General features: G+C 47.0%; 8 protein-coding genes across 8 annotated transcripts; 3 read left to right on the forward strand and 5 right to left on the reverse strand.

Moving 5' to 3' along the window:
• Nucleotides 1-313: 313 nt before the first annotated feature.
• Nucleotides 314-1,616, reverse strand: TrAtP1_010316 (uncharacterized protein; the record flags this gene model as incomplete). Its single annotated transcript, XM_014089797.2, has 2 exons — nucleotides 314-1,307; nucleotides 1,414-1,616. The coding sequence occupies 2 exons, from the start codon at nucleotides 1,614-1,616 to the stop codon at nucleotides 314-316; spliced, it is 1,197 nt and encodes a 398-aa protein (XP_013945272.2).
• Nucleotides 1,617-2,528: 912 nt separating this feature from the next.
• TrAtP1_010317 (uncharacterized protein) lies at nucleotides 2,529-4,397 on the forward strand (the record flags this gene model as incomplete). Its single annotated transcript, XM_066114653.1, has 6 exons — nucleotides 2,529-2,804; nucleotides 2,875-3,091; nucleotides 3,160-3,227; nucleotides 3,283-3,609; nucleotides 3,689-4,062; nucleotides 4,136-4,397. 6 exons carry the CDS (start codon nucleotides 2,529-2,531, stop codon nucleotides 4,395-4,397), a joined length of 1,524 nt encoding a protein of 507 aa, XP_065970749.1.
• Nucleotides 4,398-5,319: 922 nt separating this feature from the next.
• On the forward strand, nucleotides 5,320-5,610 carry TrAtP1_010318 (uncharacterized protein; the record flags this gene model as incomplete). Its single annotated transcript, XM_066114654.1, has 2 exons — nucleotides 5,320-5,422; nucleotides 5,492-5,610. 2 exons carry the CDS (start codon nucleotides 5,320-5,322, stop codon nucleotides 5,608-5,610), a joined length of 222 nt encoding a protein of 73 aa, XP_065970750.1.
• On the reverse strand, nucleotides 5,357-8,042 carry TrAtP1_010319 (uncharacterized protein). The gene is made up of 6 exons (XM_014089796.2): nucleotides 7,594-8,042; nucleotides 7,476-7,538; nucleotides 7,416-7,423; nucleotides 6,801-7,355; nucleotides 5,875-6,742; nucleotides 5,357-5,810 (listed from the first exon to the last, which is right to left on the reverse strand). The coding sequence occupies exons 1-6, from the start codon at nucleotides 7,903-7,905 to the stop codon at nucleotides 5,727-5,729; spliced, it is 1,890 nt and encodes a 629-aa protein (XP_013945271.1). The 5' UTR covers nucleotides 7,906-8,042; the 3' UTR covers nucleotides 5,357-5,726.
• Nucleotides 8,043-8,215: 173 nt separating this feature from the next.
• Nucleotides 8,216-10,313, reverse strand: TrAtP1_010321 (uncharacterized protein; the record flags this gene model as incomplete). The annotated part of the gene is made up of 4 exons (XM_066114655.1): nucleotides 8,216-8,770; nucleotides 8,846-9,222; nucleotides 9,287-9,967; nucleotides 10,023-10,313. The coding sequence occupies 4 exons, from the start codon at nucleotides 10,311-10,313 to the stop codon at nucleotides 8,521-8,523; spliced, it is 1,599 nt and encodes a 532-aa protein (XP_065970751.1). The 3' UTR covers nucleotides 8,216-8,520.
• Nucleotides 10,314-11,185: 872 nt separating this feature from the next.
• On the forward strand, nucleotides 11,186-12,411 carry TrAtP1_010322 (uncharacterized protein). Its single transcript, XM_014089794.2, has 4 exons — nucleotides 11,186-11,598; nucleotides 11,663-11,788; nucleotides 11,864-12,145; nucleotides 12,212-12,411. The coding sequence occupies exons 1-4, from the start codon at nucleotides 11,405-11,407 to the stop codon at nucleotides 12,267-12,269; spliced, it is 660 nt and encodes a 219-aa protein (XP_013945269.1). The 5' UTR covers nucleotides 11,186-11,404; the 3' UTR covers nucleotides 12,270-12,411.
• Nucleotides 12,412-14,392: 1,981 nt separating this feature from the next.
• Nucleotides 14,393-17,533, reverse strand: TrAtP1_010323 (uncharacterized protein). The gene is made up of 16 exons (XM_014089793.2): nucleotides 17,113-17,533; nucleotides 17,019-17,030; nucleotides 16,786-16,966; nucleotides 16,662-16,701; nucleotides 16,581-16,603; nucleotides 16,444-16,527; nucleotides 16,334-16,367; nucleotides 16,196-16,271; nucleotides 16,045-16,064; nucleotides 15,867-15,975; nucleotides 15,741-15,797; nucleotides 15,539-15,656; nucleotides 15,304-15,443; nucleotides 15,180-15,220; nucleotides 15,075-15,132; nucleotides 14,393-15,015 (listed from the first exon to the last, which is right to left on the reverse strand). The coding sequence occupies exons 1-16, from the start codon at nucleotides 17,437-17,439 to the stop codon at nucleotides 14,800-14,802; spliced, it is 1,536 nt and encodes a 511-aa protein (XP_013945268.1). The 5' UTR covers nucleotides 17,440-17,533; the 3' UTR covers nucleotides 14,393-14,799.
• A 3,234-nt stretch (nucleotides 17,534-20,767) lies between these two features.
• TrAtP1_010324 (uncharacterized protein) lies at nucleotides 20,768-22,563 on the reverse strand (the record flags this gene model as incomplete). Its single annotated transcript, XM_066114656.1, has 6 exons — nucleotides 20,768-21,257; nucleotides 21,321-21,694; nucleotides 21,749-21,907; nucleotides 21,964-21,999; nucleotides 22,059-22,301; nucleotides 22,417-22,563. The coding sequence occupies 6 exons, from the start codon at nucleotides 22,561-22,563 to the stop codon at nucleotides 20,768-20,770; spliced, it is 1,449 nt and encodes a 482-aa protein (XP_065970752.1).
• Nucleotides 22,564-22,799: the final 236 nt, after the last annotated feature.

A 22,799-nucleotide genomic window follows, 5' to 3' on the forward strand; every position in this document is an offset into this window, starting at 1 on the left:
CTCATGGTTCTTAGCTCGTACATCATTGTGGCTTTAAAATAGTCCAGAAGAGGTCGCAGTGTCGTTGTGCATGTTTGAAGAAAGCTTAATGTGCATGGAATCCCCAATATCTACAGAATAGAATGCATGTGAGTCCTGTAATCGCACGAGCATGAAAGTGGCATTATGACATTGCATTGGTTGAAAACCCTCTCATAGGTTTGTTACTTGAAAGCGTTCTAGCTTAGAGCTCTCGGAACACAACGCAAACTCCACAGGAATCTCTGTAACATACATACTCGGGGTTGTTTCCGTTTCCAACTCCAGCTTCGACTTAAAATTCCCTACTCTCGCCAATATCGCACACGTCAAAAACTCCATCTTCAGGAATACCCTTACGGCGTAGTGCCTCCTTTAGAATCTTGGGCGGTTCTTGAACTTCCTCATGAGTCAGTGCCCATGTCCCCCAATGGATGCCCATTGCCCTCTTGCACTTTGTGTCTGTAAAGATCTCTACTGAATCAAAAGGATTGGCGTGCATAGCTGAGAAGGCAACTCTCGGATAGTACGCGCCAATAGGAATGAGTCCCAGATCGAATGGTCCACGATGTTCCCCAATCTGTTTGAATTGGGGGCACCGAGGCAGATGGTCCCAGTCTGGGCCATAGTCATCAGAAGCCTTGGGAATACTTGGCACAGCACGGTATCCCGTGTCGCCTCCAAACCAGACCTTTTTATCGCCTGAATGGACCGCCCAAGACGCCCAGAGCGTTGTGTCTCGGTCCACGTCAAAGGGGATGCGACCCGAGGTGTGCTGGCAAGGCAAACAGGACAGCCGTGCCTGGATGATCTCCTCTTTGCTATCGCCGCCTTGAGCTTTGATGGTCATTTCAGCATCTTCCCACCAGTCGAGCTCGGTGACATTGGTCAGCCCCGCATTACGGAACCATTTTTCCAAGCCCAGACCAACGAAAAATTGTGCCTGGGGATGCGCCTTTTGGATCTCAAGCACCGAATTGTGAGAGAGATGATCGTAGTGGCTGTGGCTAATGAGGACAGCATCAATGACTGGGATATCTTTAACGTCGCAGGGGGGTTGAGTGAAGCGTCGAGGCCCTAGGAAGCTGACTGGGGAGCATCTGTCTTCGAATACCGGGTCGAAGAGAACTCGCAGGCCTGAGGGAAATTCGACGTAGTAGCATGCGTGGCCAAGCCAAGTGGCACGAAGTTTCGTCGAGGCTTTCCGATGAGGAAGCCACTGGGGTTTTCTCACGGCGATCTTGGAGAGCGTAGTATCTGGGACTTGGAGCTCACCACGGATAACTGGCCTACATTAGAGCTTTCAAGTAAGCCACAAAGAACGTGTATATGTAAAGACAGAAAAGAAGGAGAAAATAAAAATAGTCATTCCAATTTGTGTGAAATGATACCCACCAGACGACGTTTTTGAGATAATGAACAAACTCGGGGTGCTCGCCATACGAAGGATATGGGTTCCTGAAGCGATGAAAGATCCCTTGCTTGTAAATGTGGTGCGGATTGGAGACGGCTTCTTCTGGCAGGTTTATTCTGCCTTGAAGCTTGCTAACAGCAATCTCATAGTAAAGAGTCTGCTTGAGGCTGGAGATGGATGTCATGATTATTGGAGGCTTGCAGAGGCAAAGCTTGGAAAATAGCACATGCGGAGAGAACTGTTTCTACTAATCCCTCATAGAAAGTTAGAAAAAAGAAACGACAAGGCCGAGCGTTGGTAGAGGAAAAGAAAATGCATGTACATGCCTCCGTGTACCATGTGCCAAGATGGTTGGTTGGAGCTTTGACTACGATTCACAGTGTATGAATAGGGTACATGTATACAAATTGCTATTAAAAGCTCTTGTAAGCTTTCCTAATACAATACTTATTTTACCTTATCAAACGTCTAAGTGTTGCATAATATTATCCACAATTTGTTATTCAAAATTTATTATTATTTCAAAGTACTTATTCACTTTCATGTTGGGTTTCATTCTTGGGTACTTCAGGGATTTCGGGGCTAATTTAGTTGCACACACCAGAAGTTGGCAGCTGAAGGAGGCCCCACGAGTCAGACCAGGGGTACATGCAGCTCTCCAGTCAGCACAGCCCGTCAATATAGACGAACAAAACAAGTCTCGGCCCGTGAACATCGGTTACCGGCAAGATGGACACTATATTGGTTGCAAGCCCCAGCTTCAGAAAACGTGCCATTCTCCGGGTCTTGTGGAGGATTCTCTCCTGACCATGTACCCGCTGTAAGCCGCAAACCACATGCGTCGAAGAGTTGTGCTAGCTGAGGCCAAGCAAGCCGCTTGATGCAGTATAGCGGTGGTTCTGGACGGTAATCCAAGGGGAAACTAGCGGAAGGTGTATCCAAAAATATCCAGAAATACGCCTGGAATACTGCTCTTGCACGACGTTGCTGACCTCTCGTGCCAAACTTCAAGCATATAAATCGTAGCTCGAACCCCTATACTTCTCGCCATGTAGCCTAGCACTGCGCCTTTGTCTCTCCTGTCTCCAATCCAGCCATGGTCAAGGCGAACTTCTCGACTTGGGCATCTGCCCTCTGCTTGTTATCTCTCTCTGGAGGCGTTGCGGCCCTTCCTGCAGCAGCCAAGGGAGAGTGTAAGGCAGACCTCAAGGGCCTCCTGACGGATCCAGCCCGCCACTGGGCTGCGAATACAACCGTCTCATTCCCTGGAGACACCACCTTTGCTAATGCCACAGAGCGTTGGTCCATCTTTAATGCACCGACATACAGTGCCGCCGTGAGCCCTGGAACAGAGGCGGATGTTAGCAAAGTGGTATGTAGAACAATCGCCTGGCATAAGCCTCTGTTAGTTAGATCAACTTCATTAATTTTCGTGGTTCCAGATCAACCTTGCTAGAACGAATGGAATTCCCTTCATGGCTCGCAGCGGTGGCCATGGATATGCGGCTAGTTTCGGCAAATTACAGAACGGCTTATCCCTTGACATGAGCAAGTTCAACACTGTTAATATTGACTCAAAAGCCCGGACATTGACTGTTGGCCCTGGTGCCCGCTATCGTGATATTCTTGACCCCTTGTACAACGCTGGATTCTACGTCCGTAAGTGTCTCTACTGCCATAACTGCTCTCGGACAGCTTATAAGACCCTCTGCTAATCACGTTCTTAGAAACTGGCAGCTGCTCATGTCCTTCTGTCATTGGTGTTGCCATTGGCGGTGGTGTTGGACGTCTGATGGTAGAATCATATTTCGACATTGACACGTACACATTGCTAACATTTGTCAACACAGGGCGAGCTTGGCCTGACTGCTGACGCCTTGACATCCGTCCGTCTGGTCGGAGCTGATGGAATTGCCAAGACGGTATCGGCCACTTCCTACCCGGACTTGTGGTGGGCTATCCGCGGTGCAGGTGCAAACTTCGGTGTCATCACGTCTGCAACTTTCGAAGTCCAGACGCTGGCCAGCAACAACAACGGCAATGTCTTCATGGTCGACTTCTATCTTCCCAAGGAGAGAAGCTTGGAGTACTTCCAGCTCATTGAGAAGAACTACAGCCCCATGCCTCCCAACTTGGCTGCTGTCATAGTGCTCAACTGGAACAGCACTCTCAATGTTGTAAGTTCATGCCACTTTGGTTAACTCGGATGAGAGATGAGACACTCGACTGAGTGAATGCTGATCAACCGATATCTAGAGTCAAGTCGGTTCTGATTGGATCTTTTATGGCACAGAGGCAGACGCCCGCAAGGCCCTGGCTCCAATTCTTGCATTCGGCGCCCAATACATCACTGCTATTCTGCCGTGGAACAAGATCATTGCTTATAGTGGAGCTGGCTATGACCCGGAAAACTGCCTGCCCAACAAGCCGCGAAACAGCTTTTCTCTCAACCAAAAGGTCTATAGCGCAGCTGGCTGGCAGAAAGGCTTTGAAACCATCACAGACTTCTTTGAGAAGAATCCTGGTGGTCGCGCTAGCCAGATTATGTTGGAGCTCTTTGGCAACAAGGCGACTGCTGCTGTTCCTGCAAGCGAGACCTGTTGGCCATGGAGAGATGTCTGGGGCTTTTTGTAAGATCCATGATATCCTTTTTGTCCTTTCTTTATTGGTCATTTCTTGCTAACAAGATGTTCGTTGTAATAGCCAAGCTCAGTTTGTCTACGACGCCGGAGACAGCGCAACGCAAAATGCAGCAAACAACTACGGAGCTCAAATTCGCTCGCAGTACGCCCCGTACACTGGGTACAGCAAGCCAACTATTTTCGTCAACTATGCTCGAGGTGACGAGCCCATTGAGAACGTATTTGGTGCAGACAAGCTGCCTCGGCTGGCTCAGCTGAAGCACAAGTACGATCCGTCAAACCTCTTTGCTTATGGTCATCCTCTGCCCCAGCACTATCCTTGAGAGCTCATGTGCTCAATGCCATATTGTTGGTTTTGGCAGTGTATTCCCTTAGAAACCTCAGTATAAATCCTACATTCAACAACTTGATGTAATTATCTCTATCAAATTTGTTATATTTCAATTCTTGACCTATTTTATGTTCACTTTTATGTAACTGAACTTTGTGTCTTTCCTAACCCATCTTCTTAATATGCCTCTACATATTGCTCTTTTGCCCTGCCAGTTTCCAATACGTCCAAACGACGAATGTTCGATTTAACGCTAAGACTAGATGGCTTTCGAATACTTTGCATAAGGATCAGATTTAAGCACCCACCACTGGGATGAGACAACAAAAGAGCTGGAATCTGCCAACAATTTGAAGTTTAGGGATGTGAAGAGACTGAAGGTTAGATGCCGACATGGGCCTGGGCTATATGTCGTGCACATATCCGTTACCGCATCTCCGTATTAGAGTATTCACTTAATCTCCATTATAAACAAAATTTTCGATCTTTTTTCAACCTTGTTTCATCTTCAAAGGACGGTAAATTCGGATGTCCGAGTGGCTCTAGCCAGTGTAGCCAAAGTCCACCAAAGTCCGCGACTCCAGAGAAGTTGCACCGGATCCGAGTGGCGTGTCGCCTGTCTAGTATCGCAGTTGTTAGGGAGTTCATGAAGAAAAAAACAACGTTTGGTGAATGCGTAAGCGCAGTATGGGGGCGATGCATGTGAATCTGTCGTATGTGCTTTGAGCAAGACCGGCTCAAGTCCTTCCAAACCAACGTCGTTTGCAATATCCATCTGATCCACCAATTCATGTCACTTCCTCGCGGGTAAAACCAAAAAGGTAATTGCTTTGTCCACTAGGATAGCAGACCTGGACCTAATCAACCAGTTCGAATTGGATAATGGCTCAGGATACGCCATCAGCAAGGCGACAATGAACGTTTCGATCGAAAAATTCCACGCGCAGTATAAGAAACAAGGCGTTCTTTGTATAAGTATTTGCCTAGGTGCGGTGGAGACTGGACACTTTAAAAACAGTATGAGCTCCTTTATTTCCTCATTTCTCTATGCATCTACAACCGGTTGACTGACAAACTCTTAATCAGCGACCCCAGAACAAATGGCCAAAGCAGAAGGCATCTTTCAGAAATTCTTGGCATATAGCCCTCAGTTCAAAGGCCCATCCATTCCAGAAGCCGACATAAAAGAGGTGATTTCCGTGTGAGAGAAGGCAAGTATCGGCGGCGGAAGTGGTGGTTCATGTGTCACACTATGGAAACAAGCAGTGGTTGTAGACTAGACGCTAATATTGATCGTAAGACAGTTGATTCTCTGCTCAGTCTAGCTACTCTTTCCAGAATCCTCCTTCAATGCCACAATGCGGTTCAGCACGATCTTGTCATCTGTGCTATCCGAGTCCAAGGCCTGGGTGCGTAAAAAAGATTGTCAGCATCTGCTACATGTGTCACGGGCAACCATGTTAACTTACAAAGTATGCAACACGAAGAGCCTGGAATCGCACGCTCTCTGGGAGTGCTTCTCCAGTCTTTTCTCCTTCGGCTTCGGGCCAGGGCGCCCTTCGCTTCACTTCGTAGAAGCCGTTTTCAATCATTGCATTTGGCCAGATGGTCTCGCTGTTTGGATTGACATCACTCAAAAGGCCACCAGGGGCAGATGCAGGGCTATCAGACTTGAAAAGGGGTTCGTGTATCCGCACTTCGGCTGCGGGAGAGCCTTCGGGCACCCACTGGATGTACGTCTTGGGTTTCTTGCCTTCTTTGTCAAAGACAGCTCGGATCTCTTTGATAGCTCCTGTGGTTTCATCTTTGGTAAAAGAAACAGCTTTGATGGGGAAAGGCACGTTCAACAGGCCAACACTCTTGCCCGGAGCGAGGCGGAAGTAGTCCTTGCTGTCTACCTCTCGGAAATCTGAGCGGTCGATGTAAACGGTCTTAGTCAAGCGAACAGTGTGAGATCCTAGCTTGGGGTCTTTTGGTGAAAAGGGAATATCCAGGTCCTGCTCTTCGCCATCCTCGATCACCACCGGGACAGGATCCAGGACAAGCATGAGGCGGGGAACAGTCTTCTCGAGATACACTCGGATAGACTGCTCAAAACGCTTGATATTAACTTGCGTTACGCTCGTAGTCACACCGAGCTCGTAGATGAAAGAGAGAAGTGCGCCTGGGGGAATGCCTCGTCGTCGAATGCCTTTGATCGTGTACAGTCGCGGGTCGTCCCATCCGCGGACAACCTTGTTTTCTATCAAGGTCCGCAGGCCTCTCTTGCTCATGATGGTGCCGCTGAGGTTCAAGCGGCCGTATTCACGCTGCATGGGCTGGAATTCCACCAAAAGCCTACATTAACAGTTAGCTGATAGTTGGCTGCATCGAGATTTGCAGGCAAAGTACGAACTTATTCAGCCACTCATAGCTCTCTCGTGACATTATGAACTCAGTGGTACACAAACTGTGTGTGATGCCCTCGAAGCTATCACATAAGCAGTGTGCGAAGTCGTAGGTTGGGTATATCCGCCACTTGGTGCCCGTTCGGTAGTGTGGCTCTTGGTCTTTGGGGATTCGGTACGCCGCAAGATCCCACATCTGGGGATTTGGGTTGCCTTCAATGTCTTGCTTCATGCGAAGCCAGGCGCTTCTCGGCTCATATTCTCCATCTCTCATGCCACGGAACTTTTTGAGGTTTGTCTCAACGTCCTGCTTGGCATGTTCACAACGATATCTTGGAGTCAAGCCGTCCTCGCCACCGCGCTGCTTCTTGGTCTCGACGTCGTCGCAATGGCACACGTAGGCCCTCTCCATCTTGATAAGTTCTTCGGCGAGATCGTACATTCGCTGGTAGTTGTCGGACGCGTACGTGATTTCGCTCGGTGTAAATCCAAGCCATCGGATGGTCTCTTCGATAGCGACGAAATATTCTCCTTTCTCGGCATCGGGGTTTGTGTCGTCGAATCTAGATTCGGTCGTGTCAGCGGGAAATCGCAGTCGGTCAAGGGTTTCGCGTTGCCTTTACCGAAGAATCTATGATCGTTTAGCTACTTGCATGCCAAACGAATTGTTGGAGAATACTCACAGTTCTACCGCCGTGAAACTTTGCAAAGCCAAAGTTGACAGCGATAGCCTTGGCGTGTCCCAGCTAAACTTTCTGTTAGCCACCTCACAGCCCCTAGAGACGCAGAACCAAGATTTACATGAAGGTAGCCGTTGGGCTCAGGCGGGAATCGCGTGACAACCTCCTTCTCTGGTCGCAGCTTGTAGACTTCGCCCAGGAAGCCCTGCTTGAACATGGCCTCCGGGTCAATGACGCGCTCCTCAGGCTTCGCAGGCTTGGCCGCAGCTGGCGCGTTGCTCTTCTCCTGCTGGGCATTGGCACGGTTTGCAGCAGCATTCGCCTTTCGGGCTCGTTTCTGGGTTCGCTTCTTCAGCTCGTTCTTGGTGACCATCTCGCCCGTCTCGGCGTCGAGAACGAGCTTGGCCACGCCCTCGGCCAAAGCGTCCGCCATCTTGAAGTTGTTATTGTGTTGTGATTGCTAGAAGTCGTAGCTGAGTATGGAATGACTCTGTGATGGGAGTTTGGAGTTTCGATTTATGTCGAGCCAAAGCTGTGGCAGCGCAGCCAGAATCTGAACTGCCCCGCCATTCACGTGTGTACCCCTCCTGCCTTTTTCGCTGCGAAAGATACAAGATAAGGCGATCGTTGATGACATAAGCATTCCAGTCCACTGAGCTTCGCCTAAAACGTCTACAATCGCCAACCATTTATCGTCGGAAGTGTTGGTTGACTCATATCTTTGAGTGCATCGGGATGATGGTATTTTGATGACTCACAGCGGAAGGCTTGCCAGGATTGTACCAACAGACTATTCTATGGTATTTAATTGCACAAGTTTCTACAAAGCCAAGGGCAGAACAGGCAACACTCCCATGTCAAGCTCGCTCAAGTTCAGCTTACAAGCAGCTAAGAGCGAGTGAATGGACATGCGCCGAAGTGACAACGCAATTATTCTGCTTTCTACATAGATGATTCTCAGCTATAGCACGAGCTTGACAGTAAGTCTATTGTACGAAAATATTGAAAGAAAAAGAAGAAGAAGAAAATATATGCATCCATAGGCTCTTCAATCAGTAACAACAGGATTGTACCACCTGAATTTGTTTTGGGGGTCATACTTGGCCTTCAAAGCCCGAAGTTTGGGTAATTGTCCAGCATAGCCATAAATCGATTCAAGAGGCTCGTTACCGACAGCATAGTTGATGTATGTCGTGGGCCGACGGCCAGGCTCACTTTCTCTCCAAAGGGCCAAAGTTTCATCGGCCCAAGCTTGAGAGAAGCTCACCAATGACGGCGGTGTGGCAACGAGAATGAACCTGCATGGAATATGTTAGCTCATATATATTTATATAGCTCACTCCAAATTTTTCTTTGCTTCCAGAGTTACGTACACAAGAAGATACTCGTCTCTGTGGGGGTAGGCTGAAGTGCCGGGATCAATGGCTTGCGTAGCCTCTGTCGAATACCCTTCGAGAAAAACGCGAGCCCCAGCAGCAAGACCAGGGTTCTGAGCAATCTTTTCGTTGGAAGAATTATATATCTGCCGCTGGGAAGTCACATTATATGTCTGAAGCCACGCGCTGCTGCCAACAAATGGCCCTGGTTGACAAGACGCGCTGTTGGAATCTGTTCCTTGGGCAACAAGTAGGTCAGCATAGTCAACGTCGCCCATAGTGCTTGAGATGTTAGGAATTGCGTTGAATGGGGCTAGAAGCTCTTCGGCAGCGGCAGCAGGACCATCATAGGCAAAAGACCACGTAAGAATAGCCTGTATGGTAAGTATTAGACTAAATTGTAGAATTAGACAACATCGATTAAACGCGATTGCTTACCTCAGTGGCATTAATAGTTGGGTAGATGGAAAATTGGCCAAAGTTGACACCCATAAGGGCAGGAATTTGCCCCTTTCCTTGGAATTTATTGAGTGCTTCAAAGACAGTTTCAAGTTGTTGTTGTGACCAGACATAATTGTGGTAGTGCCATGTGCTGACAACTTTGGGGTAAATTTTGATATAAGCACTGGTGACAATGCCAAAGTTGTGGCCGGCGCCCTTCATGGCCCAGAACAGGTCGCTATGTGAGGAAGAATCAACGGCAACAGTTGTGCCATTAGCTAGCACGACGTTCAAGCTGAGAAAATTGTCAGATATGAGACCATATTGGCCTTGGTATCTCCCAAGTCCACCTCCCAAGCCCGGCCCAAGGAGACCGACACAGCCACCACTTCCCGTAGCTAGAGACGACGCACGCAGCGTTAGGAGCTGAGCTTGTTTGTAGTCATAAATCTTGTAAAATTTACTGACAATGTAGCCCTGTTCCCAGAGCGTATCAATGACTATATCGGCATATACTCCACCTTGAAACAACGCAGAGTTCCTGTCGGGCTGGATAGTGATGCCAGTAAGTTGTGACAGGTTGATCTGAATGCCCTGGAACTTGGCGAGTGTATTTTTGAGGCCATGGCCACGGTTATACGTCAAGAAGTCAATGCTATTCTGGTAGCAATAGCGGACCTATACGGCTGGTTAGAACTTATGTTCTGGGTGTGATACCTGAATGGCAACTAACAATTTTTGCAACGTCGGCTTCTTGAGCTACCTCAATCACAACCTCGATATTAGCGGGCATAGAGCTTTGAGCCCACCTATCAGTAGCGTTAGCAAAATTAGGGCTAGAAGGGCCAAAAATTTGAGTGCCCTTGGAAAGAAACTTTCCGAGGTCGTTTTGTACTTGCGCCAGGGTGACAGTTCGTGAGACATCAGCGGCCCGGAAATAGTGAGGAACTACGGGGCTACATGACTCAATGAACGGAAACACTGCCAGGGTAGAAGCCAAAAGGCCACCAAGCTTAGGAAACATAGCCGATTAGAACAATAAAAGGATGAATAGATGGCGAGATAATCGGCAAAGGCCGCTGGAGAGCTTGGATATGCGTCCTAGAGAGTATAGGTGAGTCACTGGTGCTTTTCTATCCAAAAATAATCTATTTCAATGATACTTTTACTCTACATTAACATTCTCTAATTCCGAACCTGCTTTGCTTTGTCAAGCCCACTAAGCATTCTCAGTTCTTGGCCATGAATTCCCAAAATTCGAGACCGCTGAGGATGGACCTAGGATTATTCAAGTTGAAAGCAAACGGCACGATACCGCCCCAGCACATTGCTCACACGTTTCGTACGACCTTCCGTATCTTGATAGCAACTACACGTGGAGATACGAAAAATTCCAGGTAACTGGAGCTCGGCACAAAGCATTTCGGTCAATTCAATGTTCGCTGCCAAATGCGGCAGCACTATCTTAATACGGCCCGCGAATGGCAACAGGGTACCCCGTGATAGAAAGTAAGTAACCCAAGGCGGAGTTTGAGAAATAGGTATAGCTGCGTTTCTGTCAGCCCACCCTCCTGATTTTCCTTCCCGGCCGCCACTAAAAGTGGGATGCGGAATCCTTCTAGCATCTGCTCCGTGTTAGTGGCATAGGTTCTGAGATACACCCTAATCCAACTAGAAATAGTCGGATCTGACATTTGTCGCCATGACATGGAACTTCGTCTTATTTATCATGCCATCCAGACTTGTTCTCAGCTGAGCGGCGGTGTAGAACTAGTAGTAGGAAGATATTGGATCATGCAAACGCTGCCTTTGGATAGCTAGCTGGACCCTGGCTCGTGCACGGCCAAACGTGATAAATTTCCCTTTGCGCGGCCCGAGATATGACTTCAAGTCCCATGAATATCTCTTACCAACATCGCTTCTAGTGAATTACATTTGCTATTGTTGTGCTCATATATCGCTTGCTCTTGCTCACCAGCGATCCTACGCACAATATTCCAACCGTGTGCCCTGCACGCCCCCCACCTCCATCCCTCTTGTTATCGCTGTTTTGACTGGATTTTATATGACTATCCAGAATATTTAAACTTCGTTGTCACACAATCTAGATAGACTATGGCTTGGTTCTGGCAGTTGTGGCTTTCTCCTCGCCCCCAGCGATCGGAAATTGCTTCAGATTTAACCGTTTATTCCAATAACGACGCGGCACTCTTTGAGTTCCTCATAGAACCTGATGGCCGATGGGTTGTAAAGGAAACACACTACATCAACAACCCTCTGGTCAAAAATGGACTTTCTGGTCCACCACTGTAAGTCTTTTGTCAAACAATGGGCTGTTTTAAATTGATGCGAAGCTCACCATTTTATATATAGGCACATTCACTGGAAACAGAGTGAATATTTTCAAGTCGAACAGGGTGTAATTGGAATACATAAGAATGGAAAGGAGATAAGAGCTACAAAGGATGATGGCATTATCGAGGTGCTCGCTGGTACACGGTGAGCGTCACGCATCCTGCAGCCTCATCAGCCGTGTTGAATTGCATGTGGAAACTAATCGAGGCAATCCTATAGACACAAATTCTGGTCGCATGCATCCAACAAAGAGGATTTAATTTTCAAAGTGTGGGCGGAGCCCCAAGGCCTCGATAACAGCTTCGATGAACGGTTCATTCGCAACTTGATAGGCTACCAGGCAGACTGCTACAAGGCAAAGACGGCTCCTTCTGTGTTCCAACTCGCGCTCATCTCCTATGACTGTGCAACTTTGGCCACGCCGCCTTTCTGGATGCCGTTGTGGCTTCTTGCGTCGGTCCAATATGTGCTGGCTTATTGGGTTGGTGGCTACCTACTCGGGTACGTTTATCGCCATGGGATTCCGCGTCTCATTTTTGCGCAGCACTAACGTCAGATATGTGATAGGTACAAACCGTCATACCCTGAGTATTATAAAGAGCCGGAAGATAAGAAGTCGACTTGAAATGGAGGGGAAAATACATGTAGTCGAAAAGTCAGTTTTGGTTCAAGCAAGAAGAATCATAGGTACAATTTGAGCGGTGTTTGCGCCAGTCGCTGGATGTCCAATATCATTCCATAGACAAAATGGACAACAATTACTCTTATAAGCTAATAACTTGCTCGAGAGAAGAATATGAGGCGCTCACAGTCAAATTCTCCATCTTCCATGCATTGCCCATGAGATTCACCAAACACCAACAACCACATACGTAACAATCGAGAGACATCATGACGGCCATCCGGTCGACATATTGGCAACCTAAAGAACTGCGCGATTATGGTTTTATTAAATTAAAGCACGACTCGATAAATCACACTTAAGGGTGTTTAAATAGCTTCGGAGTTGGCGAAGTGAAATTGGCGATGCGATCGAACATTAACTGAAGTCGGGGACGTAGCATCCAATCGGAGGAATTAGATGTCCGAACATATCTGTGCTTTAGGGTACGGGTGCACAGACGACAAGATAATGAGATCTTATGGCATTGCGCAATTGAGATGACACAACCAACAAGAGTTCCGGGCGAGGAGTTTCAGTTGGTGTTACCGTACCTACACGTAGGTAGCATTTGTGTCATCTCCAAAAGGGACTACTAGAGATATTTGGCACAAAAAAAACTACAGCAGAAAACTGACAGAGGAAATATTTGCTGTTGGGAGCTTGGATACATGATAGCCTACTTGCATTATAAACTACCTACATATATCTGCATCACGTAGCTTGAGGCGGCTCAATCCCACGTCAATCAAGACTTTTCCCCCAAATTACAAAGAAGCCGTATCCCATAGCAAAAAAAAAATCTTTTTTCCCTTGTGGGAGAGAAGCGCAGCAATGAGCATATTCTGTACGCTGCCTGCACAAGAATCCCTTTGGATCAGTTTTCAGCTGCTCTCTTCCCGTGTGCAACTAGAAAGATGGGGTCCATAAGATCTTCCTTCTCACACGCCCACTCCACTACCAGGAAGACCGGGGTCCTCGAATGTACTAGGCAAACCCCCACCTTGATCTCCTATCATCCCGTCAATCCGGTGCACACCGAGATGCCTGCTCTGATCTCTCGTTCCGGGCCGGGACAAACTTGTGTGTCTGCGTGCCGTGTCGAACCAGAAGAGGCTATATCCTGGTATCCTGGTAATATTGGATTCGAATGCCTGCAGCATCTAGAGGCGTGTCTGTCGAAGCATTCACGTCAGCTTTCAGGCACAACGGCTGTCACCTATGAGCCTTGGTCAGCCTCATTTTTCGAGATGGCGGTATAACGCAATTACTATGTATCTAGCGTGAAGATGGGGAAATGATTCAGCATAGTGATCTTTGGCTTTTTTTTGCCGATCTCGGGATCCCTAGCAAGAGTAGCTAGGAGTCTAAAATAGAAATCATACGAGGCAAGATTTACTCTTTCTATCAACAGTAGACTACTAGCTCCGGCCTTGTCTAGTTCTTCTTTTAGTAGTATGTTTCTTTGTAGATGGCGAAGTTGAGATTGTCGTCTACGCTTCATCTCTCTGCGTCCAGGGAAATGCTGCGGTTCTTCACAAGACGTATTCTTTCGATCTGAACTTCGTTGACCAACCGAGCTGCGCCTGATCGGTCAGCACAACCAATCTTTGACTTGCTCACTTATGCTGGTGATGTACAAGCTCAGATAAACGACGGTATTAGCAAGGTGGCAAAAGCTACGTCAGTTGACTATTCTGAAGACTAAACATCTTTCGAACCTTTTCGCTTGTAAATATCCGTCCTAAATAAGTATCACGTAAATTTCTCTTCCGTTGCTTCGGTATCTGGGACTTACGCTAGAAAAGAAATAGAAGCATTATATAGATCATTGTTTATTGAACATTAAATATTGAGAGAGATGTTGATACCACCGAATATGGCAGTAGTTGCTCCTACAATCCTTCACTACCCCCAAAGACCTATATTCTTCTCGGGGTTTACTACTATGACATCCGTCGCCGCTCAGTCGGCTTCTCACACCCAGGGTACTTTCCCATCGTGTCCTCGCTCGCATGAATGTGACAGCGCCCACGGGCCGTGCCAGTGTCTAAACTAGCTGCCGGTCTGCACCAAGGGTAGAGAAGCTCCCAAATAGTTTCTGCTAGATTGATTTGACTAAATCTCCTCAGACTGGCTCAGGTAGGCTAAGCCGACCAAGAGGCATAATCCTTCTAGGAATGACCACTAGGATCCACTGTAGCGCCTTTTGTAAGTTGACGCCATGTGCGTATTCCAGGATGAAGACAGCCGTTCTGGTTGGAGTCAAGAGACGAATCTGATAGATGAGATTATTCCCAGTTTGTATGCGATCAGTCTATCCCTGAAATAGCAATGTGACGTAGCATGTTGAAGCTCATCGTGTCTAGACTAGCTACAGGCATAATAGCCCTCATATCCCATCCCTTTCGTTGTCTTTTGAGCCAATTGACAAGGCTTACAACCGCCTTTTTTATCACTTTTCTACAATTCCAACCATCTGCAACCGGGTAGCTTAAACGTTCAGCTGCGCAGTGGTAGACTGGGCGAGGTACTCCTTGTATGGAGCAAGCACCTTCTCCACGGGGCCACCAGCGCCGCAGTATCTCTCGACAATCTCGACACTGCGGCCGACATACAACTCGGGCTTCATCATTCCATCAAGCTCGTCCCAGATGGGCTTGAAGTACTCAGTGTTGCGAATACGCTCGATCAAGTCATTCGGCTTGCCCTAGATATCCCATGTGATTAGTTATGATCGAGAGAGCATGTAGAGAAAAGACATCTCACCTCCATCTTGACAACGCTTGCAGCCTGGCGTGAGATAACACGGATCTCCTCGTGTGCCCTATTTATTTTAGCAATGATCATCATGATTGTTTAATCGTGACTTACTCTTGTCTCGAGCCGCCCTTGGCCACAATCTTCATGATAATCTAGGGGCTATTAGCAAATGATTAAACGAAAAAGCGTCTCCTGCTATGGAGACACCGGCTCTCGGGAGACTTGAAATGCTTACCGCCTCAGTCACCATAAACGGCAACTCCTCAAGGAATCTGCTTCGAATTCGGGCCGGGTAGACAACGAGACCATCTGTAACGTTGTCCAAGCCGATGAGAACGGCCTCTGCAAGCAGCATCATCTCGGGAATATCCATTCCTGTTACTGTTAGCCGTACTCATCTGCATTCATTTATAAGAAGAGCATGATCCAGCTTCTTTTGTATACTATTCCAATGGCAAGATAGTACTTACGTCTGATGGCAGAATCGTCCAATGTTCGCTCCATCCATTGTGTGGACAGCGTGTTGGCAAAAGAAGCTGGCTTGGACATCAAGGTACGAGACAGGGAGCAAATTCTCTCACTCCTCATCTAAACAATGGAGGGTCAGCAACATGAACAACAATAGCATCTCCTTAGGAGAGCACAAGGATATTATCGAAGAGAGCTACTGACCGGGTTGCGCTTGTATGCCATGGCCGAAGAACCAATTTGTTTAGCCTCAAACGGCTCCTACCAAGACTTCGTGTCAGCCACTGCTACATTGCGTAACTGCTTCATCATCTAAGTGGATAAACAAACCTCAATCTCCTTGAAGTTTGCCAGCAGACGAATATCGTTTGCAATCTTATGAGCGCTAGCTCCAATGCCAGCCACTGCCTGGGCAATGATGAGGTCGACCTTGCGCGTGCTGATCCATGAAGTTAGTATATAGCTTGGCGTTCAAGGCAAAGCTGCAATTGTTATAAGGGAAACTCACTATGTCTGGGTAGAGATGTCCTAGAATAGAAAAGTAAGAAGAAAAGATTAGCAACTTTTGTTTTCATGAAAGAAGAATATAGTAGCGGGAAGCAGTGGCCAAGAGCTCTACATAGGAATAAAGAGATGAGGAGGTTGGGCTAATGACATACATAGCAGGCCGGGAATCCAAATTTCTTGCAGAGAATTTCGTTAAGCTTGTCGCACTTGGCATGATCGCCTTGGAAGCTGTGAATTGGGCAGTTAGTAGAGTGGCTCATGCGCGCTTGACGCCGCAGGTATAAGCCTACATTTCCAAGAAGGATGCCTGTGTTCCGGTAGTTCCTATTTGCCATCAGCGACTGAGATTCTTGGAGTCACGGAGTTCATCATATTCCACAATAACTGATTCCAGACGTACCCTGTGCACCTCGGAACTTGAGGTTTGCGCGAACAGTTTCGAGATTTTCCAAATCGAAAGTGAGGTCCTGAAGCCATTGGGCCGCTGTTCTCATCAGAATCATCATCGTAACGGGATGAATGGCTTTGCACACTTACAGCGACGGCCAACGGTGATGGGCCTATTGGGATTGTCAGCACTTTTGGCTTCAAAGCTTGTGGTCAAATGGGATGTCTTACTGAGCGCTCTGCAAATGGGTGTAGGCCAATGTAGGTTCAGCTATGATGCATGAAAATTAGCAAAATGTTTCTTCAGGGAATATTGAGCCACAGGCAAGACAACAATCTTGATCTCATAACCTACATTTCCACTGGAGAGAGAATGCCTTCAGGTTGGAGATGACCTTGGACAGCTTCTGGATTAAAAGATCAAGAGCTTTGGCCTGGAGAATGAGCTCTGCGTTATCAGTGACGTAGCAAGATGTGGCTCCGTAGTGAATGACACCAGCAGCAGCCGGAGCAACAAGGCCAAAAGCATGGACGTGCTGTATTCTTGTCAGCCGGTCGTAGAACGTCTCATGATAGAGAAAAGCTCACAGCCATGACATCCTATAAAATTCATATTAGCAAGAGAATCTACGATGAGATATGGCAACGTATAGCAAAGACAGATGCAATTTTGCCAACTTACATGACGTCTAATCCTCTCTTCAATACGCGCAGCTTCAAAGTCCTCGTCGGTGACGATAAGGTGAGCCTTCATCTCCTCCAAAGCCTGGGGAGTAATGGTCTCGATGCCCAGCTCGTGCTCAGCCTCGGCAAGGCCCAGCCAGAGCTTGCGCCAGGTAGAGTGCCTGGACCGCTGGCTGAAGAGCTGCGTCATCTCAGCGCTGCAGTAGCGGCTTGTCAGGGATGTCTGGTAGACATCGTAAGGGCTCTTCTGCGACGCCTTGAGCTGCTCAATCTGCTTCTGCAGCTCCTGGATCTGGGCCTCGGTGTTTTGGGTTTGTTCAGCCATTTTGGGACTTTTGAAAATTCTGTTCTGTGCAGCAATGGAAATAATGTTCAAAGTATCCGGACCGTGAGCTGCGAAATTTTTGGTGTTTCTCAACTGCCCATTGGCGTCATAATTTAGACTAAAGTCTACTAAAAGAGCCATACAAATCTTATCGATAAAGCAGCTCGGTCCATCGCGACGAGAGCGCCTTGCCCGATTGGGGTGCTTTCACGGCTATAGCGGCCGACATCGCTAACATGAGCTTTTTCACTGAAATTCACTGCGTTGCCTTGACCATGGTCTGAAATAATTCTGCGCGCCATTCACATTTTTGTTATTGCATTATGAACATATATACAGTAAAAACCGAAATAAGTGTCCGGTTTCATTACTTTAGAATCTCTTTCCGCACGGACCTGGTTGTGGGGCTTGTGGCTGGTACAGTGCGAGTGGAAATAACTTACCATTTGTACCATAAAGTTCAAAATAGCTTTTAAACTAAACCAATGGTCTTCCAGTTATGAGTTCAACCCATTACTCGACACCATATGCTAATTGGATACTGTCTATACATATATATAACGGGAAAGACAACTATTTGGAACTGCAGCTTTGGCGACCGGCCAACATATAAAAGCAGACGAAGAAATGAGAATTATCATATATTGAAACGTTGGCTAATTATTGAGATTAATACCGACTATCACGGGTACTTCAACTCCTCACTAGGTTTTGTACTAAGGCTTAACTGCTTAAAGCGCTCGCGGCCAGGGAAACACAACTTTAGTGCGTGGGTACCCGTTAAAGAAGCACATGCCGAGCAGCGACCTGCGGACACAGAGGTGTGGGGCACCTGTGCCGTCAAGGGGCTCCTTGAGGCTAACCTTAAGCGAGACATGGCAATCAATGTCATTAGCTTCGTAAGTCTTTAAGCCCAAATCACGGAACTATACCAAGGTAAAAATAAACACCGGCGGTGGATTCGCCTTGTCCTTGTCCTTGTCTTAATTAGGCCACATAAAGACTGCGCTATAGGGCGCCTGCCGCCTCATCAGGTACTATATACTGCTTAACCTTAGTTTTTAGCACACCTTAATTACTACTGCTAATTCAGCGGCCATGTGGTAGAGATATATCTTAGTAAAGTAAGTATAGCCCTTCTTAGCGTTAGATTTAGCATCAGCGGCAAGATAATCATTAATCTAGCCAGCAAGAGGGTAGTGTTTAAGTTTAATTAAGCAGTAAACTAGTTATAGTAGACGCCTCCGCTGGTTCAGTTTTAGTTAACCGCTCAGGTTATTAATCCAGGGCAGCTTCTTTAGAAACATTAAGGTGTTAATAACACAGCCTAACTTCCACAGGTGCCCCTTTATTAAAATACCATCCACTCTTAGCTTTACATTAGTCAGTTAGCAGCCCTTGTTAAATAATAGCCGCCTAGGGTTATCTTCTAGCACGCCAAATACTCTAAATAGCTTTCTTTTAAAAAACTCTAATATCATTAACAGGGCCACCAGCTCCAGGCTGCTGTTATTATTATCAAGAATCTCGCCATTAAGTAAACACATAGCTAACACTAACAAACTTAAGCTATAACACTACTTACCAAGAGCTTTATAATCCAACTGCACCAGGTATTAACAGCAATTTACAAGAATAGCAAGCTAGTCCCACAGCTTTAACAACCCACGCGCCTTAATATTAGTAACTACTGCCGGTATTATTATACTTAACTTATGTAGCACCGCTATATACCTCCCAGCTGCTTAAAGCACGTTGTTAATCCAGTAAATGTCATCCAGCGGTAGTTCTACCCCTGCACTGCGGAGCGCCAGGCATAGGTGCGTTACCTCTATAGAGAAGGTAATGGACCACATGCATAACTCGCCCAGTATCTTACTAAATATCCAATAGCATAGCTTTTACCGCTTTAGTGATTAATCATAGCGGATCAGCAGCCATATTCACTCTCCGCCGCAATAGTTCTCCTGGAAAATCCAGGCACAGCCCTACTAAATATCCTAGGTAATCTTATAAAGTAGCCACAAGGCCTTCCTCACTTTATGGACGGTAGTCGGTCACAAGAGCCAAAAGTTACAGTCGCTGTTAACAAGATTCCCCAAGAGGATATGTGTCAGGAGGTCCAGCTTGAATTCCATTTGCAGCAGACGGGCTAATAGCGCAACAGGGTGCTTGCTAAGCTAGTAGACAAGGTCTATAGCTTATAAAGCATCGCGCTTCTAAGCGCAATAGTGGTAGCTGGTGCAAGCGGCAATGTTATCGCATATGTCTTGGTAAATGCATTTGGCGTTAATCTAGAGGAACTGAACTTTAGCGTAGCGCATGTAGCTAAGGATGTGATTAAGAACGCAATTCCAAACTACCGAAAATTCAAGACGCTTAACATCCCAGCCCTCAACGCAGTACCGCCTATTACAAGGATCTTTATACTCTAAAGGCTCCTAGGTATATAATAGCGCGACATATTATTACTTATAAAAAGCGTTAATAGATATACAGCGCAGCTTTTTGCCTTATAGCTAGAGATACTAGAGGTGGCTAATAAAGGGATGGAACTTGGTGTATCTTTATTAATTATACTTACTGCCTATATTAACAAGCTGCAAGATGATAAATGCTCTGTAGCCCAGGCTGAGTTCGTGAAGTAACTGGTCCTTATTGTCGTCATTGTTTATTGCGCTACCTTAATGAATGAGGGTGAACTGTGAGATAGCGGCGTCTAAGAGTATGTGGGCGGAGGAAGCTTATGGTTAGATTTTAACTCGAGGCTCTGTGGGCGCATGCCTTAACGCAATCTGGCGGGTTACATGCAGCGTTAGCTGACGACTCATCCAGCCTTGTGGTTGCCTAATAGAACCAACTTGAAGGTCACAGTACTGCAAGTCAGTTGATAAGGTAATGGCGGCGGTAGCTGCAATCAGAAGCCGGAAATGGCACTTTATCCAAAAACGGACGGAACTCTTAAGGACTGCCCTAAAACAGTACATGATGATGCGAGGAAGTTCGCACTGTACTAGCCACAGGTTTGCAAAAGTGGCCCGTGCGGAGAGAATCTTTTCATTGACAAAAGCGGACACTCATTTCGGTCGCTACTGTAAAGCGGGTTATTCAATTCTATTTGAAGTTTCTTTTCTTTTTTTTTTGAATCAAATCGCTGTTCGTTTGCAATGTTACACTTAGCAGGCTGAGTTTATGCCACATTCTTTAAAACCCTTTCTCGACTGATAATCCTAACTGGTCATGCAAAGCCTAGATGAGGTACGGATAAAGTAAATTGTTCTATAACAGGCCTTTTGCATTGATCTGAAAGAAATACCATATTCAAAAGTTAACTAAGAGCCTCGAGTAAATCTTCATTCTCATCGAGGGGTTCATAGTCTCTCCATTTGAGGCCCTCCGGGACGATTTTCCACTGCAAATCCTCGTCAAGCAATTCTGCCATACTCTCCCATTCCTTCCGTACTGCTGCAGCTCTACTCTCGCTTCTTGGAACAATGTTGGCCTTGAAAGGTGCAGGCGAAATAAACAGACCATCTTGGATGTCATCAACGTCTGGGATGATCTCCCGTCCCGTCTTCTCATCAATTGGGCGCTTCAAATCGAATGCCCAGAGCGTACGGGACATTGCCAGGAAAAGAGACCGATCAGCGATGTGCATTCCTTGGCATAACCGTCGACCAGCTCCGAAAACATAGTGATCACGCTTGGTAGGATCGCCGGTGACAGCTGATTGGGCCGAATTTTGGTGGTCTCCTGCCCAGCGAGAAGGGTCGTATTTTCGCGGATCGGGATGTCTTTGGGGATCATTTTGAATGGCCCTAGAAAACTCGTTTAGCAACTTCAGGTTTCGCTGTGAAAGAGAGCTCGCCGTAACAACTTACCAGACGTTGAGAAAAACAGCAGAGTCTTTAGGGATATGATAGCCCATGTAGGAGTCATCCTGCGTCACGGCATGCGGTACACCAAGAGCTGTAGCAGGCATCCATCGCATACTTTCTTTCATGCAAGCACGGATATAAGGCATATCGGGAACATCATTCAAGTCAGGCATGCGGTCTCCGCAGACGCGATCAATTTCCGCTTGCGCTTCTTTGGCGACCTCAGGATAGACCAGCATGGCCTCAAAGAAGCCAACCAAGATGATTGCTGTAGTTTCAGAGCCGGCTTGGAGGAGGGAACCACCCATATAGCATGCTAGCTCATCTGAGAAGCCGAGTTCCTTTTGTGCGTTGAGAAGATCAATGGCGCAGCATGGCTATTCTTGCTGTTAGTTCGATTAACATCTCATGTCGGGTTTCCTGTGTCTTACCTTTGCATTACCGCTCTTCAGTTGTTTGCGAGCATTCAAGAAGTGCTTCATGAACAGTTTCATTTCTCTCTTGTGGTATTCTTTTCCTGCCTTTCTGATCGGAAGGAGAAAATCAGGTAGAGATCTGGCAATGGGGTACAAATCGAGTATGGCACCGGCCTGCGGTAGCGAATACTGTCAATAGAGTGAGTAGAATTGGAAACAAAGGCACTTACTTTATTTGTAGCAATTTGGGAGAGCTCATCAAAGTTCTGTAAGATCTGTCAGTTCATTTTTCTCTTCAAATGTAAAGTCATGACAAAGAGCGTACTTCAAACATGCTGAGTAAATCTTCATCGTCGCTTGCCGCTGTGCGGTAGCCAAAAGCCATCTGCGTAGTGAGAGACGTTGTATATCGGCGAATGTGATTCAAAAAGTCTTTTGGGCTATCCAAGAATCCCATGAGCATGGCTTTGACTTCGAGGTCCTGGTATGGCACATATGTTCGAGAGATCTTCACATTGAGAATACCATGTGCGAGCTTTCGAACCATGCGCCACACTGGAACGTTTCCCTGTAGAGTATCCTGTCAGCCAATGCAACGAACAACTGCAATACCAGCCACGACAACATCATATTGAGCTAGAAGTCGAGCTAATCGAGTGCAATTGCGGATGAAAAAAGCTTACCATGAATAGCGGACGGAGACCTCCGCTCATAATATCTTGGCCCATGTACATTTCCGGTCTGCCTGAGTAGATTGAGTTGCGCTTGTCCAGCAAGTCTTTGACAGCCACATCTGACGATAAAACAATGGCAACTCTAGGCCCAAACATGATTGAGTATATCGGTCCATACTCTTCTGCCCATTTCTGAAACTGCAAGTGGGCATGCTTCTTTGGCATCAGATGAAGGTTGCCAATCAAAGGTAGTGTTGGCGGCCCAGGGGGGGTAGTTGCTTGGCCGCCGCCCAATTTTGCTGAGTTGCCAGAGCAGAAGAGTCGAGGCCATGAGGCCAAGCACAGCCCAGGCTCTCGGCATATCCGCCGTCACTACGCCCATAGTGACAACA

Source organism: Trichoderma atroviride, chromosome 5 (assembly GCF_020647795.1).
Source record: "Trichoderma atroviride chromosome 5, complete sequence".
Classification (NCBI taxonomy): Eukaryota; Fungi; Ascomycota; class Sordariomycetes; order Hypocreales; family Hypocreaceae; genus Trichoderma; species Trichoderma atroviride.

What these genes read in the sequence shown, in the direction of transcription:
- TrAtP1_010319 (XM_014089796.2), bottom strand. Translation starts at nt 7,905, where the DNA reads ATGGCGGACGCTTTGGCCGAGGGCGTGGCCAAGCTCGTTCTCGACGCC. An exon ending in AGCCCAACGGCTACCTTCAT is followed by an intron (nt 7,539 to 7,593) that starts GTAAATCTTGGT and finishes CAGAAAGTTTAG; the next exon opens with CTGGGACACGCCAAGGCTAT. An exon ending in AGCTATGAGTGGCTGAATAA is followed by an intron (nt 6,743 to 6,800) that starts GTTCGTACTTTG and finishes CTGTTAATGTAG; the next exon opens with GCTTTTGGTGGAATTCCAGC.
- TrAtP1_010322 (XM_014089794.2), top strand. Translation starts at nt 11,405, where the DNA reads ATGGCTTGGTTCTGGCAGTTGTGGCTTTCTCCTCGCCCCCAGCGATCG. An exon ending in GAGGTGCTCGCTGGTACACG is followed by an intron (nt 11,789 to 11,863) that starts GTGAGCGTCACG and finishes GCAATCCTATAG; the next exon opens with ACACAAATTCTGGTCGCATG. An exon ending in GTTGGTGGCTACCTACTCGG is followed by an intron (nt 12,146 to 12,211) that starts GTACGTTTATCG and finishes GATATGTGATAG; the next exon opens with GTACAAACCGTCATACCCTG.
- TrAtP1_010323 (XM_014089793.2), bottom strand. Translation starts at nt 17,439, where the DNA reads ATGGCTGAACAAACCCAAAACACCGAGGCCCAGATCCAGGAGCTGCAG. An exon ending in TGGCATACAAGCGCAACCCG is followed by an intron (nt 15,657 to 15,740) that starts GTCAGTAGCTCT and finishes TCCATTGTTTAG; the next exon opens with ATGAGGAGTGAGAGAATTTG. An exon ending in GGACGATTCTGCCATCAGAC is followed by an intron (nt 15,444 to 15,538) that starts GTAAGTACTATC and finishes TAACAGTAACAG; the next exon opens with GAATGGATATTCCCGAGATG.